Source organism: Numenius arquata, chromosome 2 (assembly GCF_964106895.1).
Source record: "Numenius arquata chromosome 2, bNumArq3.hap1.1, whole genome shotgun sequence".
In the NCBI taxonomy this organism is placed as follows: Eukaryota; Metazoa; Chordata; class Aves; order Charadriiformes; family Scolopacidae; genus Numenius; species Numenius arquata.
The window spans coordinates 42,708,218-42,725,464 of NC_133577.1; the positions used below are offsets into that span (position 1 = coordinate 42,708,218).

The 17,247-nt window shown below is 40.5% G+C and overlaps 1 protein-coding gene across 5 annotated transcripts in view; it reads left to right on the top strand.

Annotated features, from left to right (window-relative positions):
- Window positions 1-17,247, top strand: part of RPS6KC1 (ribosomal protein S6 kinase C1) — a 95,394-nt gene that overhangs the window by 17,750 nt on the left and 60,397 nt on the right. For 3 of the 5 annotated variants that reach the window (XM_074163653.1, XM_074163670.1, XM_074163661.1), the window contains 3 exons: window positions 2,923-3,038; window positions 5,052-5,145; window positions 10,326-10,688. In XM_074163653.1, the coding sequence (XP_074019754.1) occupies window positions 2,923-3,038; window positions 5,052-5,145; window positions 10,326-10,688 (573 nt within the window). Of the gene's footprint in view, window positions 1-2,922; window positions 3,039-5,051; window positions 5,146-9,457; window positions 9,518-10,325; window positions 10,689-17,247 lie in introns of all 5 variants that reach the window. The other 2 variants (XM_074163644.1, XM_074163679.1) reach the window with 2 other exon arrangements.

A 17,247-nucleotide genomic window follows, 5' to 3' on the forward strand; every position in this document is an offset into this window, starting at 1 on the left:
GCTACCAGTGAGTCAGAAGATGATTCACATTATAAAGCTCAGATAAAGATAATTTTTAGATGTGAAAATACCAAATCAAGTAGCACGTTTAAGAATTGCATGTCATGTACAGTTGGAAATCTTGTGAGAAACTAACTGGAAGATGAATACAAACCTTGCTAGGTGTTTTGTTGTTCAGATCTGCTCCAGAAAAGGAGTTGTGGATTCTCTTTACAGAAATATACATTTGGTTTCCATATACATAAGAAATTTTGAATGAATCATTGCTGGAGGAATAGCAGAACTATGCTAATGCATTTTGTTGTATGCTAAGATTGTAGTTGATGCTTCCTACAACCCTGGAAAAACATGATCCCTATAATGAGGTTTCCATGTGTCTGAGAGATGTAAAAAATAGTGGAAATAACATTGATTTAGATGCAGGAAGACTTCCTGATAGAAATATTTGAAGAGTCAGCTGGGTGTCTGTTGTGGTCTGGGCTGGACTGGCCCTTTGAACATGATTGAGAAGGATGATAATGAAAGTGACGAGCAATACAAGATTGCTTGACAATAGGAAAAAAGGGAGAAGAGGAAGGAGTTAGGGAGAGTTGGCTGGGAATGGAACTGCCAGCAAGATGCCAGACAGTCTGTGAACAAACAAGTACTGAATTATGTTCTTCCTTCCCCCAAAGTCCTCTAGTTCTGTAAGTGGTTGTCCTGATAGTATATCTGATGCTGATGAGCTGGAAAATGTGACAGTGACTAATGTTGCAATGGCTCTGTTCAAATGTGTATTTTATTTCTTTATTTATTTAGCTCAGCTTCCTAAGAAAATAAGGCTTATGTAATTGTGCTGTCAGAAAGTCAAACCTCTTACTCATGTGGCTAATATCAGCTAAATTTGAGAGGGAAGGTGGTTGCAAATGTAATTCTATTTCTGCGAGGCCTATGAAGCAGCAGCTGAGTGAGAAGGGAGCAGGTGCTGTGGTGCCACCAAGGGCCAGGCAGGCTCAGCCCATGCCCGTGGATTTGCAGCTGCCGGGACAATCGGTGAACACGTGCTGGTCAGCCTGGCTCTTCTGGTCCTGACACGTCCTGGCTGGTGCCCGCTGGGAGTATTGAAAAGATGCGGATGAGGAAAATTAGTTTTTATTGGCTTTGATGACAGAATAAATCAGGGAGAGAAAGATCTCTGGGAAATGAGGAAAAATATCTTAAAGAATTACTTGCTTGCAAAAGTTTCCTGTTTCTGTCCTTGTTTGGTGTTTACTTCTTTGCAATTGATTTTTTTTGTTTCGTTATAACAGTGTTCATGTTATATTGTAGACTCATTTAACTGGCCTATGCTGCTGGGCTTTACTGCGGGAAGTTGGTTTTTCGTGATGTCCTATCTTGTGTGGAATGAAGCAAAAGCCCTAATGCACCACCAATGTTGCTCTGAAGACTTAGGAAGTTTGATGAGCAGTTTAATAGAGCCTGATTTCAGTTTTACCACTCAACATGGTAGCATTGCCTTTGCCTTCTTTCTGCTTGCTTGTTGCTTGCTCTTTTGTGTGGCTGCTAAAGTTTGTACAGTTGAAAGGGTAGGGTGGACAAGTCACAGAACTGATCCAGCTGAAAATTAGCCCAACGAAGTCTTTCCTTTTCTTTTGTTGAAAAATAACCCCCAAAAGCTTTGTTTGTGATCTTGTGAGTATGTGTGTGTCTTTCTAGTTTTATTTTCTTTTTTCTGGTACCACACGGGCAGGAGCTATTTACTTGGAGAATTTCTGGAAAGAATTCTGCTTTGATACTTTCTTCTGGGATTATTTTTTTGCTTGCTCTGAGTATAAATGAATTCTGCTTCTGTATTCAATGTTTCTTTTGTCCTCTTCAAAGGTTAATGCCACAGAGCTGTCACAGGTGGTTCTTATTTTTCTGGTCATGCTGTTTTAGCAATACTGTTTCTTGAACTTGTCTTCCCAGTCCTTTTTTTTCCCTCTGTATAGCTGTTCCAATATCTGTTCCGTTCTCCTCCAATTATTACTGTTAACCTCTGCCCTTTTCCTTTTGTAAACTTGTAACTATTTCAACAACAAAGTGATGTTGATATGAAAAGCTAAAATAAGTTGTGTGCAATTGTGAAAAATGTGAACTTAAGATAGCAATCCAAGGGTTCTTTCTCCTGAGAAGCAAATCTCTCAGGTGAACTGTGGGATTGTTTTTTAAATATGTTTTTTCTAATTGAAATGTCTTGGGTGCTGGGTAGGGAAAAGGGAAGGATCATACATTTTGATAAATGAGCTGCTTCCCAGGTCTGCTTACCTCTTGAATCTAGGAGGAGATGAAACTTTGTCTACATGGAGCTACTTCAGAGGAAAGCTTCAGTGCCTGGTAGGAGGGCTTCACCATCTCCCCTACACTCTGTCACTGCCATAAATGGCACCTTGGAATTGATGACCTGTTTGAGGGCTTTTAGTAATACTTCATTTACTATTTGCTCATATTGTGCATTGTTCTTGAGAATATGTGAAGAATGCTCAGCTCCTTACAGGATTTGGGCCATAATCAAGGCTGACACTGACTGGCATATTGTCAAATTGTGCATGTATCATTTATTGTTAGATAACACTAGACATCCGTTAGTGTCTTTTGGCTAATCAAGAGTGTTGCCTCACATATTCTTACGATGAGAGGGCAAAGAATTCTTGTCGTAGCTGCCAGCTTTCATCATGCGAGTGGATTGCAGAAGATGGGACTAGGGACAATTGAGAATAGGAAGTTTGAAGATTTGCTATGTTCTCCTGAAGCATTGGAATGACTTTCATAGACTCAGGGCATTGTCTCCAGAAGGTTGCTTTTGTCTTGGATTTTTTTTTTATTATTTTTTTCGTGGTGGTTATTGTTGCAGAATAAATGTGTAGTTGTTTCTAAAACTGTCAACCCATGTCTCTCTTCCAGGGCGATTTGATGAAACTGTGATAGAAGAAAGAAGGCAATGTGCTGAAGATCTGTTGCAGTTTTCTGCTAATATCCCAGCTCTCTATAACAGCAAACAGCTTGAAGAATTTTTTAAGGTTTGTTAATATTTGCAGAAGTGTTTGCATTTTACTGATATGAATAAAGTATAGTGCTGATTCTGATTTACTTTATAAACCGTGGAGTGACAGTGAGCTGATCTGACGTGCTTTGTGAAGTGACTCAAGAAGTGTGGCTTTAAAATGCAACACCTCTACAAGGTGGAAAGTTTTACAGGAACTTCAGATGAAGGGATTTGGAATTTTTGTTTATTGGATGATGAGCAAAACCTCTGATGTTAAATGCAGGTGTTCAGCGGGGTAGTAATAAAAATACTGTCTTGTTTCTATATTTTATGTAGGTGTTTATGATTTCAAACCAAAGGAATAAAGACTATCTAGATTTGTTTTCTTATGGCCTGTTAGGGGTTCAGGTCCGTGACAACAAATGAGGCATCTACCTAGTCAAATATGCTGCATGTACAGTGTTGTGAGAACCACTCTCCAAAATACAGTTTAGGACAATACGTTGTTCATCCAGACTTCGGCTTTATTACATCTGAAGCAGTTTGTTTTCATTAGTTCCTTCAAACCTCTTTGTTTTCAGTAGTTTAGTTAGCTTAGTGCAACATTCTACAAAACACATAAGCATAAATTTACATGTAAACATGATAGTAACTCTGTGGAATTAAGGAAATTCTCATCTAGCTGAAATGGGACTGAAATGTATGAATGTGTTAAGTATATTTAAATGATGTATGTGCATAAGCAAAATTACAACAGCAGACAAAAATCCAAACTTGTTTTTATGAGGCAGTTATTGCACAGCCCTTTAAAATACTTAATATTTTTTTAAGCTTTGGTGGCAGCAATGAATGTGAGATTGAGTTAGAATATTTTACTTTTCAGTTTATTTGCATTTACACTTTTTCAGTTCTTTGGAAATATTTCTGTTCTGTGGTTTTTTGTATTTGTTCAGAGCTCTTTTCCTCTCCTTTGCTAAACAAAAGTATTAATTTTAGTCTTCCAATGGACCTTTTCTGGCTTTGTAAGACGATGAATCAATATAGAAAGGCATTAATTTTTATAAGAGCAAGTAGGTCCACAAGGGGAGTTATGGAAGTGTAATGATTTAGGCTCATTTGTTAGCTGACATTGTGTCATGTTTTCCTGTAAGAAAGCCTCAGGTTTTGATCGGTCACCAGCTCAGCCAGTGTCTTTCAGCTCTGCTCACGGCGGGGTTTGTTTGTTTTCAGTTTTTTGTGCAAATAGCCATGAAGACATGGACTTGGACAATGAAGTTTTAGCAACAGCCTAAGGGAGTGCTGTGTATATCTGTGCACTGTTGACTCCAGAAAAATGGGCTGGCTAGTGTGAAAATGCGCTGGGCTAGTTCAAGAGGGATTAACTATGTCCATTTGTAACATTGCCTTGGAAATGGTACAGTTTCTAATAAAAAAAGACACAGAACAACAACAAAAAACACTTAGGTGGTTTCTTGTGCAATTAATTGTTCCTGTTGTTACTTCACTTATTTCTGATTCCTTCCAAGCTTGGGAGGGAGTAATGCCCTTCTCCTGTGCTGGCCCTGGCCTGTCTTCCCTGTTTGTCCAGTCTTGCCTGTGACTGAGCTCAAGATAGTGGGTCATTGGTGGGACATTATTCTGATGAACAAACACTCCTGCACGAGGGATCTGCCAAGCTTGGAAACACCACTGAAGGGTACAGACTGTGTGTACCACAAGAGAGCAGGAGCATCCCTGTTCTCCCCCTCTTAAACTCTGTGGTTCACAAGCAGACCTGCTGCGGCCTGTACGGTTCAGGACTCTTGTTACTCACCACAGAAGTTGCAGTAGCTGTTTAGATACCTAGACAGTTTGTGGCAACCAAATATGGCCTAACCAAAAGCTCTTGTTTAATTTTGCAGGCTTATCTGGTTTAATTAAATGCATTAACTCTAAAGTAATGGAGCATTCACCGGTTAGGAAGTTTAATTTTGACTATCACTGCTATATAATGAGACTTTCCATAGAGCACGGCACCTAAATAATTCCTTTCCCTCTTTCTTTTCAGGGTGGAGAGGTACATGATGGGTCTGAACTGATTGGTCCTGTTGAGCCTCTGTCTGACTCCCTTACTGACAACCTCTCTGACTGCAGCTCTGAAGGTTTGCTTTCTTTTCTCCTGTAACCTTATAACGTGGTCTGTTTTAAAGCAGCACATTAATGACAAGCGCTATATTTGTAGGAGCATTGGCATCCAGTTTCTATTTGTTTGTTATGACAGAAATGCTGGAACCGGGATTAACAACAGAGAATTTGGGCTCATCACTTCACTGCTGGAAGTTTGCTCCCAACAGGAAGTTTTCTAAGAATTTGTTTAGTCCATTCTAGAAGTCCTAGCGCTCTGTCGCTCAAAAAGAACTGCTTTTGGTGCTAACTGAACTGAGCCCTCTGTTTTAAATGTACGTAATTCTGCCTGCTTCCAAAGGGTTGGGCAGACAGTGTGGTAGTGTTCACTACTAATCATGACCCAAGCCTCAAGCTGTAAAAATTTGCAGAGAACTTAAAAACCATTTTGAGGTTGATCAATAAATACAAAGATGACTGTCTGGATTTGCCTAGAGCATGAAAAATAGGGCTAAGATTTGAACTGCCCCATTCATTTCAGAGGGTTCTCATTCAACTGTTCATGCTCTGGGTGTCACCATGCTTTCAGTGCTTAGTAAAATCCAGAAGAGAGTTATTATCGTACCTTAAAAGTTTGTCTTCTGGATTGAACATACGTGGCGAATTTTAAAGCCCACTGCCGGGCTCAGGGAGATAAGAAAGTTGTTTTAAGTCTCTTACAAAAAAGATGCCAGAATGTTTTCTTTTCCTGAGAAGATCTCCCTATTCTTGAAAGTCTGAGAGGTTGTGTGTTAGAGCCAGCATGGGCAGTGTTCAACTGAAAACTGGAAATCCCCCCCTTAACTTGATCATGTTTTCTGGTTGTGCTCTGTCAGTGGAGCGTGTGTCCCTTTTCCGAAGTTTGCATTTCCTTAGCATGATTTAAAAGATGCACATGGATGGCTCGGATACCACATGCAGAGTAATGTTAGTGGTTCTTCACTTTCACTAAATAATGGCATGGCTGTAAGGCAGGGTCAGCCAGCCCAAATAAATACTGTGCTGGGACTTCTTGCCAGCCTCTGGAGGCTGATCTAGCTTAAGCATCTCTGTGTATAATCATCTGCCATGTACCATGCAATCTTTTAGATATTTATGTATTTCTGAGTTATGCTTGAGTCCTTGTGACTTCTAAGTTCTTTTCCAACCCTTCAGATTTTCCTTTGGAACTGTTTTACACTCATGTATAAATGCACATTATTATACAAATACTTATTAAGCTTATTTTGGAGGTGTTTTTTTCTTAACTACTTGATTTCCTCAGGTCTCTTTCTGGCATAGAACTTGCTTTGGTAAATCTCTGCTTGAGTAACAAGAACTGCTTGTGTTTTCTAATAGTGCTTTCTTTGTTTATTTTTGTTTGAGGTTGTATGACTTGCTATTGAGAGTTATAGAATACATTCTACATGTGCAGTGGGTTTTGCATTTTATTTTTAGTATCTTCTGTGATGTTAATGAACTAATACCTTCCCCCCCCCAATATTTCATCTGTGAAGGGCTGTTTAATTACAGAACATAGTTATCATAGATACTGGTGATTATTTTTACAGGGCCATTATTTCTGTGAAATTTAACATTCCAGATTCTGACAATGCACCCATTTTACATTGTGCTTTATCAAAGAAAAAGTGCTTCATGTTTCTATTCTTTATTCACAAGGGCCTCATTTTTAGAAGAAATACACTTCCTTTATGTGAGATAAAATATTTAAAAGAAAAAAAATGCTGTAAAGTAGAAAAATTCTTTGATACTCTTCTTCTGAATTGGCTGGAGTGCTTTTAGGGGATACTTGCAACAACTATGAACACAGGATTTCCAGATGCTGAATGCGACTTTTGTGAAGTCACATTTTCTAAAAACCTGTGTGCTTCCAGCTCATATTTTCTTATGTTTGAAACCAAACTTTGGGCAAGAAGACATGGGAGAAGGAAACATCTGTCTTTAAGTCCTCTAGATGGCAGTGGCAATACTCAGCTCTGAGTCCTCTCCTCAGGGCACCCTGCCTGCATCTAATTTTTCCCAGTCTGATTATCCCAGTTAACTGTGACTGGTTTACTGTATTAGTTTTTGTGAATGTTCAAGGGTCTCCATGAGGGCACTGCTCCTTCAAGCTGTTGTACTGAGAAGCATTAAACCTGTTCCTTAACAGATGCTGGTGTTTGCTTATAAGGGTGGGTGGTGTTTTCTCACTTGCATCTGTTCTTTTCAGACAAAGTTCATTTTGCAGAAGGGGTGCACCTTAATGGTAGAGGATGCAAACTGATAGTAGGAGAAATGTTTTTCTACTAAAATAAGTGATAAGTATCTCGCTTGTAAAAGCAGTTTGGCAGTTCATGCTTTCACAGGAACCTGCTTTTCAAGAGGCCAGGTTATCCAGGCTTTCCAATAATTTTTGTAAACTGCTTTAACTCCTCATATACCTGGTGAAATTGCACAAGACAGAGACAAGTACAGGAATTTATGTTCAATCTCAGCATCATTATACTCATCTAAGACTCCTGATGAACAGTCATTCTATCTTCCTCTCTGGGTACATGTGATAATGTTCAAATGTCCAACTTCCTCTCCAAAAGTCTTCCTATACCAATCACTAAATTCTATAGCGAAATTAACTGGAAAGCTCATCTTTTTTTTCATTCTTACCCCATTGGCCCTCTTCTATTTTACCATGTACACATTATCTTCCCAGAAATAAGCATATGCAGTTCAGATTCTTCCTGCCTCTTGGGCTGATTGGAAATTCCGTGACTGTGGTTGTGTGGTGCCAGACCTGGGCTCTAAACCTGATCTTAAGCAAAGTTTATTAGCTCAGGCTCTGTGTTCATGCTAGCTGTGTTCATACAGCTTCTGGTCAAGTTGGCTGCAAGAGAAGAGCAAATGTGGTTTTGTTTGGACTGTAGGGAGGGAAATTTGGGTCTGTCTGAAATCTGCTTTAATTCATCTAGTCTGGGTGGCCAGCACACACCTCCCACAGATTCCCAGCTTTTCCATTCATTCTCTCTGTCCACACCCTTTGTCCATCCGTCAGCTCTGCTTCCACCTATATGTTCCCTAGCTAGCAATTTCTCTTCACTGAACACAATAACTTGACTCCTCTAAATGTTACTTTATAAATTCTCAGTCCTTCACACCAAAATTTGACCTTGCTTTCCCGAAATTGGACAGGTGAACCACCCATTAACATCACACTAATTAATGCATCTTCTGTCTTCCTCCAACTGTTCTTTTGTGAGGTTGCCTTCTTTCTTGCAGGACTTGGGGCTACACAGGCAGTTTTCTTCTCTGCATGGACGTTTTGCTTTGTGTCCCTCCCCTGAAAAGATCAGGAGCATTGTCTTCTGTGTACCCTGTCCCCTCCTCTCAAGTAATCTGGTGTCACTATCACTGTCCCTTGCTTTTCAGACAGAGAGTGGCTGATAATCTGTTCTCCTTCGTGTTTTTTTCCTCTCACTCACATTAAAGGAACTGCTAGCTTTTTGAAAAGCAATATTTCTACAGTGCCTTCTTACTTCTCTTCCATAAATTGTAAACTCTCTCTAACTCTAGAGTTGCAAAATCAAAAAGAAAGTTTGAGTTAGTTGCCTTTGAGTCAGCTCCTTGCTACTGCCACATAGCTTTTGAAGATGTCAGAACACTTTACCTGATTATGTGGATAAACTCTTGACTGTCAATAATACAGAAGAAAACAGACACCAGGTTTTAGCTCTGAATTTACTTTCTCTGTGTGTACAAACAGCTAAATGTCTTGACCTTGTTGCCTGTTTTATTGCCTCAGTGGGTACATGTGCCAAGGTGATAAAACAAACTGCTACTTGATATCCAGGTGGCACTGCCAAATTTGTGGTTCGCTCCATATGTCTCATGCAGGGTACTATTCTGGAATGACATTTTTGAGACTGAAAGCTGGCTTTTTTTTTTTTGTGGTGTGTAGGTCCCAGCTTTGAAGACTTTCCTGTTTTAAGTTTCCTTAGCTGCAAATCATCAGAGCAGTGAGACAGGGATTAAAGTGCTGCTGCTACTGAAGTTAGGGGAGTTGGAGTGCTGAGGTCTGAATCAGCCCACCCTAAGCAAGCACCTTGTTTTGTTTTTTAACCTCAGAGGCAACGAGAAATGGCAAATCTTATACCACTTTCACAATTTTAGTGGTGTGTTACCAAATGGATATCTCTGATAGCCGGTCAAAGAGCAGTTTCATATTATCTGCTTTTACCTGTAGTAGGGTCATGCCCTTTCATTTTGATGGGAAGTGAACATCTAATCTGTGGTACAAAAGGATGTCAGAAACTTTTTTGTCATTCTTGTCCTTTTCAGTTCGAAAGGATTTAAGTGGGCTTGATGATGTGACACTTACGAGCCAATCGGAATGTGGAGGTGAGATCTAGAAGTTGTTTCCATGACATTTGTGGAATTTAAATTATTAGAAAGTCATAATTACATGGGAATGCTTTTTGTGGATGATAATCCTTACAAAATGAAATGGTCTATATGTAAAATATCTTTGTTGCCATTTATTTCCAAATAACCATGCTAAGTTGCTATGGTTGAGTTACTGAAGGTTAGCTTGCAGTAAGTACATATACTTCTAGCTTCTAGCAAATGTAAAATAAAATGTGTTAGCTCAAATTTCAGTGCAAGAGGTGTAAGCTAATTCATTTTACCATGTTAGCAGTGGAAGAAGGCTATACATGGTAGATGTGAGTTAATGCTGTATGATGCATAAGCTGAAAGTAACTGTGTTAATTCAAATTCCTAGTTTACTGTTTTGATTTAAAACAGTACGTTGGGACTTCTTGCAACAGTAATTTGGCTCCTGCTGATTGACTTTTCTAATAGCACTCACGCTGAAAGGGTTAGTTTTGTAAATTCCTGGACCCCAACTGTGAGCAGGCTTTGAAGGTTTAAGTTGGGTGGTAGATGTTGGTCTCTTCATTCCCAGTATTAACATGAGACCAGTTGCTCTACAGACTTTGTAACTAATTTTAAAAAACATGTTTCTATAGGTACTAAAAAATAATTTTTAAGATGGCTTTACATGCAGGGGATTTCTGTGTGCAAAGTCTCAGGAAGCTGCCTAAGGGAGAAGAAAGCTAAAATCTTTGGATAGAATAAAGAATTTTGGAGTTTCCCAAGGGATATGAGAAATCTAGAATAACTGGTGTCTTTTTGACTGTGCTTTCAGGCTTATCCAGTGACAGTGACCTGATCTCTCTGACAGTCGATGTAGACTCTCTTGCTGAGTTGGATGATGGAATGGCATCCAACCAAAGTTCTCCCAGTAGAGCTGTTGGCCTTTGCCTTGCTTCTGAACCTCCAGTACAAAGCACACTGGCACCTGAGCAGGAGTGGAGCAAACCTGAAGGAGAGAGGGAAAGCCATAGTTTGTTTACTGGAACCTTAAAACCCAAGCATGGCAAACAAGATTACTTGGAGAAAGCAGGCGAGTTGATAAAAGTGGCCTTGAAGAAAGAGGAGGAAGAAGATTATGAAGCTGCCTTCAGCTTTTATAGAAAAGGGGTTGATCTGCTTCTGGAAGGTGTTCAAGGTATGGATCTTCCCATTATGCTTGCCTTACCTTTGGTTACGTGTATTTGCTTGTGGCATTTCCTTAGTTAACACCAGCTTACCGTGTTGCAAAGAGGTGATATGAAATGCGGAATGATGTGTGCCTGGCTTCCATGTGCTTGAGAGCTGCTGCTCATATGAGAGAGAGAGAGATAGATCTTTCCCTCTAAGGTAATTTCCAAGTGCCAAATATCTTGTACTTGAAAATTGTGGCACAACCTTCAGCTTGCAGGTAAGTAGCAAAGTGCTCCACTTTTGCCTCTTTCCTTTTTATTACTTAGGCATTAATTAATATGTGGCACTTGCAGCACTCTTGAAACATTATTTAATTTACATGGTTAAGTGAGGATTAATTATCCCCATTTTACGCATGGGGAGAGGCAGACTCAGGTTAACTTCCCAATCACAACAGGATTAGAACTATTCTTGGCTCACAGCCTCTTGCTTCTTCCACTGAACTGTTCTCCTTTTCTAGCTGAAGGATGCATACAAACTTACATGCCTGCACTGCTAGAGGAAAATAGGATATTTTTTTTTTCAAAAGACTTTAGTGTGTCTATACGTCTGCAAAAGCTGTTATTAACTGACCAGATGGAACTACATACAAATTTTTGCAGAGTGTCCTTGCATCGTGTCAGTCAGGGAACAATTTTTTCCCTTTCCATCTTTATTTCTTGAGAATCTAGAGTGATAACCTCCTATATTTGCATTTTGTCCAACAATGGCTTAAAACTATAAAGCACAGGAAAAGATTTGTTCTTTCCTGGAGTGAAGTCAGGGTCTGTGTATTGTACTTCTGTCCCACACAGATCAAATGAGGAAGATAAGAATTGTGGCTTTGTTTGATGGTATACAGCACAGATGCATTATGCTGCTCCAGATCTGAATTTAAATGCTAATGTAACAAAGCACACACAAGCAGAAGCCTTTGCTGCATCTCAGTATGATGCACAGCAGTGGTCCAGACCCTCGGAACAGTTCTAGGAATGGAAGTTACCTGCTGAGCTGCTTTAATGGGCCTGGCAAAAAATAAGGGATAGGTTACTGATAAAAACTGGAGGTGTGGGCCAAGATAGGTGCATAGCCTTTGCTTAAAGTGTCTTATGCTTTTTGGCAAAAGTGAACCCACCTCTTTCTTTTCAAGTCCCAGTGATATCAGTAGGGTTGCTGCTTTACTGCTTGTTATGGCTTTTCAGTAGCATCGTATCTTTCCTTGCCTGCGTTGTCAAAATGCTTTTCATTCTTGATGTTGAATGCGCTGGCAATCCTTCCGTTGGAGAGCCAAGCTATTCTTTGCTAATTTGGTTCTTCATAGACCTGTGTGCCATTCAGTTGTGGTCTTCTGAAGGATATGCTTTTTTGTCATAACTACTTTTGTTCTTGTGATTATGCAAGACTGTCATGATGCAATTTTAAAGTGATAGTTCAAGTTTCAGCCTCAAAAAGCTTTCTTTATTAAACAGTTTCAAACTGCTAGGGCATGAACACAAGTCAAGCTGTTTCACGTCAGTTGAGCTGTGGTGACTGTGCATGCGTGCTTGACTCATGCCAGTGGTTAAACGTGCTGGTTTTGAATCTATGGTAATACTCACAGTAACATGTTTACCTTGAAGTTGTGAAAGGCTTTTCTTGCATATGTTGTAGGTGACTTGCTCAACTGGTGCATACTAACTTGTTAAACTAGAGCGGGTTGAGCTTTTTACTTATATTTGCTAGCATTTCCTTTAAGGACCTTTGCTTCTTTGCTGTTGACTAGCAGCTTATCCAGCTAGCTCAGATAACTGCTAATCGTTTTCTCTCACCCACTGATATCCATACTTTTCAGGCTAGGAAAAAATTCAAGGAGTCGTAGAAAAGTGTGATGTTCTGCCCTGTTTCCGTGGTGCCACTCAGATAGTTCATTAATAAATTTATAGTGGTGGTGCCTCTGTGTGGGTAGAGATGTTCCTGATGGATGAAGACATGTGTAGCCAGCCCCTGCAACTTCCGTGCAGTCCCTGACATTGCATCTCTACAGCACAGGAGAAGGGATAATGGGAACAAGTTGGTTTTTAACTGGCATCTTGTCCCTTGGGATCATAAATGTACACAGGCTAGTTCTTAGCAGTCAGCTCTTCTTTCTCTGTGTTACATGTTCTGTGTTGCACAGCACAGCTGTGAGGGTAGAAAGCAAATGAATCTTTGTGCTCTGCTGCAAACTTTGGGTAGATCCAGCTCATTTTGTGTCCTGTTCTTTTTGGACCTCGTTCAAGTTGGCAGGGAGACTGATGCCCTCTTTATAAAGACAAGGCTAATTCAAATGCCTTCTTAAAAATATATACCTTCTCATGATCTATGAGGACAGTAAAAAAAATACCCCAAAACAACAACAAAAGAATAACTATTTTTATCACACTTTTTAATCTAGCTACTTTGTGAAGGTGATATGTTTAGCATTGCTATGTCAATATTCACTGTACGTTGCAATAAAAAAACCCTTTAACCTAATCACCTCAGTTATTTAAACACCCCTGGTTATGTATTTCACGTGGATAATAATGTGCTCCTTTCAAAGAAGGACGGTGCAGTTGTTACAAAATGCCTTTGGTCTTCTGCCATTGATTATTTTCAGCCTATTTTGTCTAAATAAGCCTTTGTAATATCTGAAAGTGAAACACAGTGTTCATATATACTTACATATAAAGGGATGTTACCTTTCGCTGTACAGGCATTGCAGAATGTTTGGCCCCTCTGGAATGGACTGGAAGTGGCTTTTGCATGTAGAATGGTAATACATATCTTTGCCACGTGGTGGCACTAAGAAAATAGAAATTGACACCTAAGAATTGGAATCTGGAAAGGTAACCAATGTACTGGGGAAAAAAAGAAATATCTTCCATCCTCTGTGTTTGAAACTTCTCTTAGAATCAGCTCAGAAATGTAATGCCTCTGTAAGCTGGTGAGATGTATTTGAAAGATAACGGTTGTTTCTTTTGCCAGCCGCTTCTTTAGGCTTGATACTTACTTCTTAAGGCTGCCTTGTCAAAATCGTGTATGAGAAAGTTTATTACTGCAAGTTTATAGACTTGTGTTGTTTAGTTTGAAGTAGCTGGCTTCCATAAAGGCAGTTGGAGCACACTTGAGTCTGTTACGCTCCCGACAGCTTCCCATCTCTCTGAGCTGATGGCACTAACACTGCATGAGGCAGGTTACACCAAAGAAATCATAGAATCATAGAATGGTTAGAGTTGGAAGGGACCTTAAAGATCATCGAGTTCCAACCCCCCTGCCATGGGCAGGGACACCTCCCACTAGACCAGGTTGCTCAAAGCCCCATCCAGCCTGGCCTTGAACACCTCCAGGGATGGGGCATCCACAACTTCCCTGGGCAACCTCTTCCAGTGTCTCACCACCCTCACAGTAAAGAATTTGTTTCTAGTATCTAATCTAAATCTCTCCTCTTTCAATTTAAAACCATTACCCCTTGTCTTATCGCTACACTCCTTGATAAAGAGTCCCTCCCCATCTCTCCTGTAGGCCCCCTTCAGGTACTGGAAGGCCACTATAAGGTCTCCCCGGAGCCTTCTCTTCTCCAGGATGAACAACCCCAACTCTCTCAGCCTGTCTCAGTAGGAGAGGTGCTCCAGCCCCCTGATCATTTTCGTGGCCCTCTGCTGGACCCGTTCCAACATGCAGTTGGCTTTCTGGGCTGCCATCTTGACTTCATTTCCAGCTGTGTGTGCGTGCTCTCACAAGTATAGCAGTGTCAATTATACTGTGCAAGGTGCATATGAATTTTCCTTTGCTAGTCTTTTGCAGAGTTTCCGTACTAAATCTTTTAACGTCCTATTCACAGTCCTGCCAAAAGGCCTGATCTGCATGTCACTTGGGGAATGAATGCTGTCTGCGCTACGAGAGGCTGGTGTATACCTTGGACTCTGGGCATCTGCTCTTTATACATCTCGGGCCTATTTCTGCTCTGTACCCGCATTTAATATTTAATGTGTTTGTCAGTGGGAAGGAAGAGAACACATTCTTGGACTGACAGCAGAGCCCTCGGACTATCCATTGAACTACCTGTACCTCTTGTACCTCCCTACTTCATTTATTCCAGAGCTCCTTTGTGTGCAGTGAGAGAGAATGGCTGCCATCATTTTTTCCTCTGAATATGTATTGATTCTGCTGCCCCTCTTGCATTTTCTGGGCATTGCTGCGTGCAGGATTTTGGAACTTTTGGAAAGCAGGTCTGTAAGGGTTGCGTAGGATCGTTAAACAATTCTTCAGGAGCTGAAACCTTCTGGAGTTCAAGTCTTCTGCCTTTTTAAGCATACTAAGTATACTAACTGATAGAAACTTTGGCTTATAATTATAGCTGTTCCTTTGTTTTGTTAGCGTGTCAGAGCACTTTGAGGTCAATGCATTGCTCCAGGCCTGGTGATGGAAAAAATGCACTAATCGATAGCAAGCCACCAACTTCTAGGCTGGAAGTTAACTGGGTTTTGTGTGAAGTAGTGCTTTCCCTGACTTTGGTGTAGGGCATAGTTTATGTTAGGAAAAAGTAGATCAGGAGGCTGAAATTATGGAAAGAGTTTTTTGTAATGGAGAGCCCTGTTTGTATAAACTGCTCCTCTTGTTCCAACTCCAGCAGTTCTCACGTTATATCCATTATTGATCTAGGCAGTCTGAGCTGTGTGACAAACACAGAGTTAACACTATTGCTTGTTGTTGGGTTTCAGTAACTTCAGGCACATGATGAATCAAGAACGCTTCACAATCTGGGCAATCTAATTCATGTAGAAAAGTCCAGGATCTGTTCCATGTGGTTTCGGAAGCAAACGTGTTTATTGCTGGTCTGTTACATACAAGGCTCTATGTTACACATTAACATCTGAAGGGAGATGATTCATTTACTCTGTCAGAGAGTTGGGGTGTTTGTTTTCACATGTGTAGCAGCTGTGGCTGGGCACAGTGAATATTTATTTGGTTTAGGGGGCTGGTTCAGCTAGGCAGCGTGGACATTGTTGCATGAAGTATGTGGTGCCTCTTAAGCCACAGCTTAGCAGCCACAAGCTGTTTTCTAGGTATCTGTATTTTGCATTAGTATCTACAACTTCTAGATAAGCTGCTGGTGTCTTTGAAAGCAAGCTGCGAATGTCAGTTTTGCACTGCTCTGTGCTATTTTAATGTTTATCTAGTAAACAGAGCTGGAACAAAAATTACACAAATTACTGGAACCTTGCTAAAATGACTTTGACTTTTAACCCAGAAATGCATGTACAATGAAATGCTGGGAATACTTTGGACAACTAGATGATATTTTTGGATATACTGAAAGCAAACCAACTTGTGTCTAATTACTGGGATTATGATGGGCTATGATTTGAACTTGTGATGGAGCCAGGGATGCAAACAGGAGCATGCTTGACAGAATGCCAAGAAGACAGTGCTTTATGAAAAGGGGAAGAGGAGCCATGGCTGTTCCATGAGCGCATTTCTGGCTTCCAGAGTGAAAAGCACCTTTGCTTTTGAAGTTGAGTGACATTTATGAAGACAACTTCTGTTAGAACATAGTAGCTATTTTAAAATCCTTTCACTTGTTAAGTCCTCTGAGTAGTGTTTCTTACTGAGAGTAACTATCTCTTAGGCCATTTCTGAGCTACCCAGCAGTTGTGCCTGATTGGAGCAACGTCTTTGAGGAAACAACAGACCTGTTTTCTGAGAAGATGCATTGAGGTGTGAGCTGATGTCTGCAGGGAAACCTTAGAGTTGTGCTGGGCCCCACAGGGAAAGGGTAATGATGGGGTGACTGACGGAACTGTAATTTTCCCCCACCTGATATCAGACCTCTGTGCTCCTGTGGTCTATCATCACATGCTTTATTCGCTGTTGTGGCTTTACACTTCCACTGAGGCTGAAACCAGTCAGGATAAAAACTTCCTGCCCCGGTTCCTTCCAAAGGAGCTGAAAACCATCTCTGTTTCCTGCTATTGGACTGTGAGGATGCTGTAGGACTGTTTGGGTTGGGCTTTTTAAGCAACTGTACAAAGTGCTCCCTCTCTCCTAGTGCTTCATACAACCTTGAAATCACAGCTGCTGTTTAAGAAGGTTAGATGTTTGTGAGAGGACTTGTCTATTGACAAGCAGCTAAATTAAGAAGGGACGTTAGAAATACTGTGGTTTGCTTAAAAAAAAGTCATCTAATCCCACTGCACTACTGTAACCCATGCTAATATGGGCTACAAGCTGTTTATAACTCAAATGTATTGGCTTCTAAGCCCATTGCAGACCATACAGAGCTTCAGAGCAGATTAGTCCTATAGGATCCATCACCATGCAGTAGATGCTGGATGGATCACCCTGAGTGATGTCATTCCATATGCAGAAGTACTGGGTTTAAACACTTCATTGTGGCAAAGCAGTAAAATACAAGGTCTGCCTGTAAAGTATGGTGAAGCTGGTTAATGTATAAATACAGCCAGATTCAGCTATGTAAAGGAATACTCAAGGCAAAGTTCCACTTAAACTGCAAGGCTTCTCTGCGCCAAGAGGCTGATAAAGGT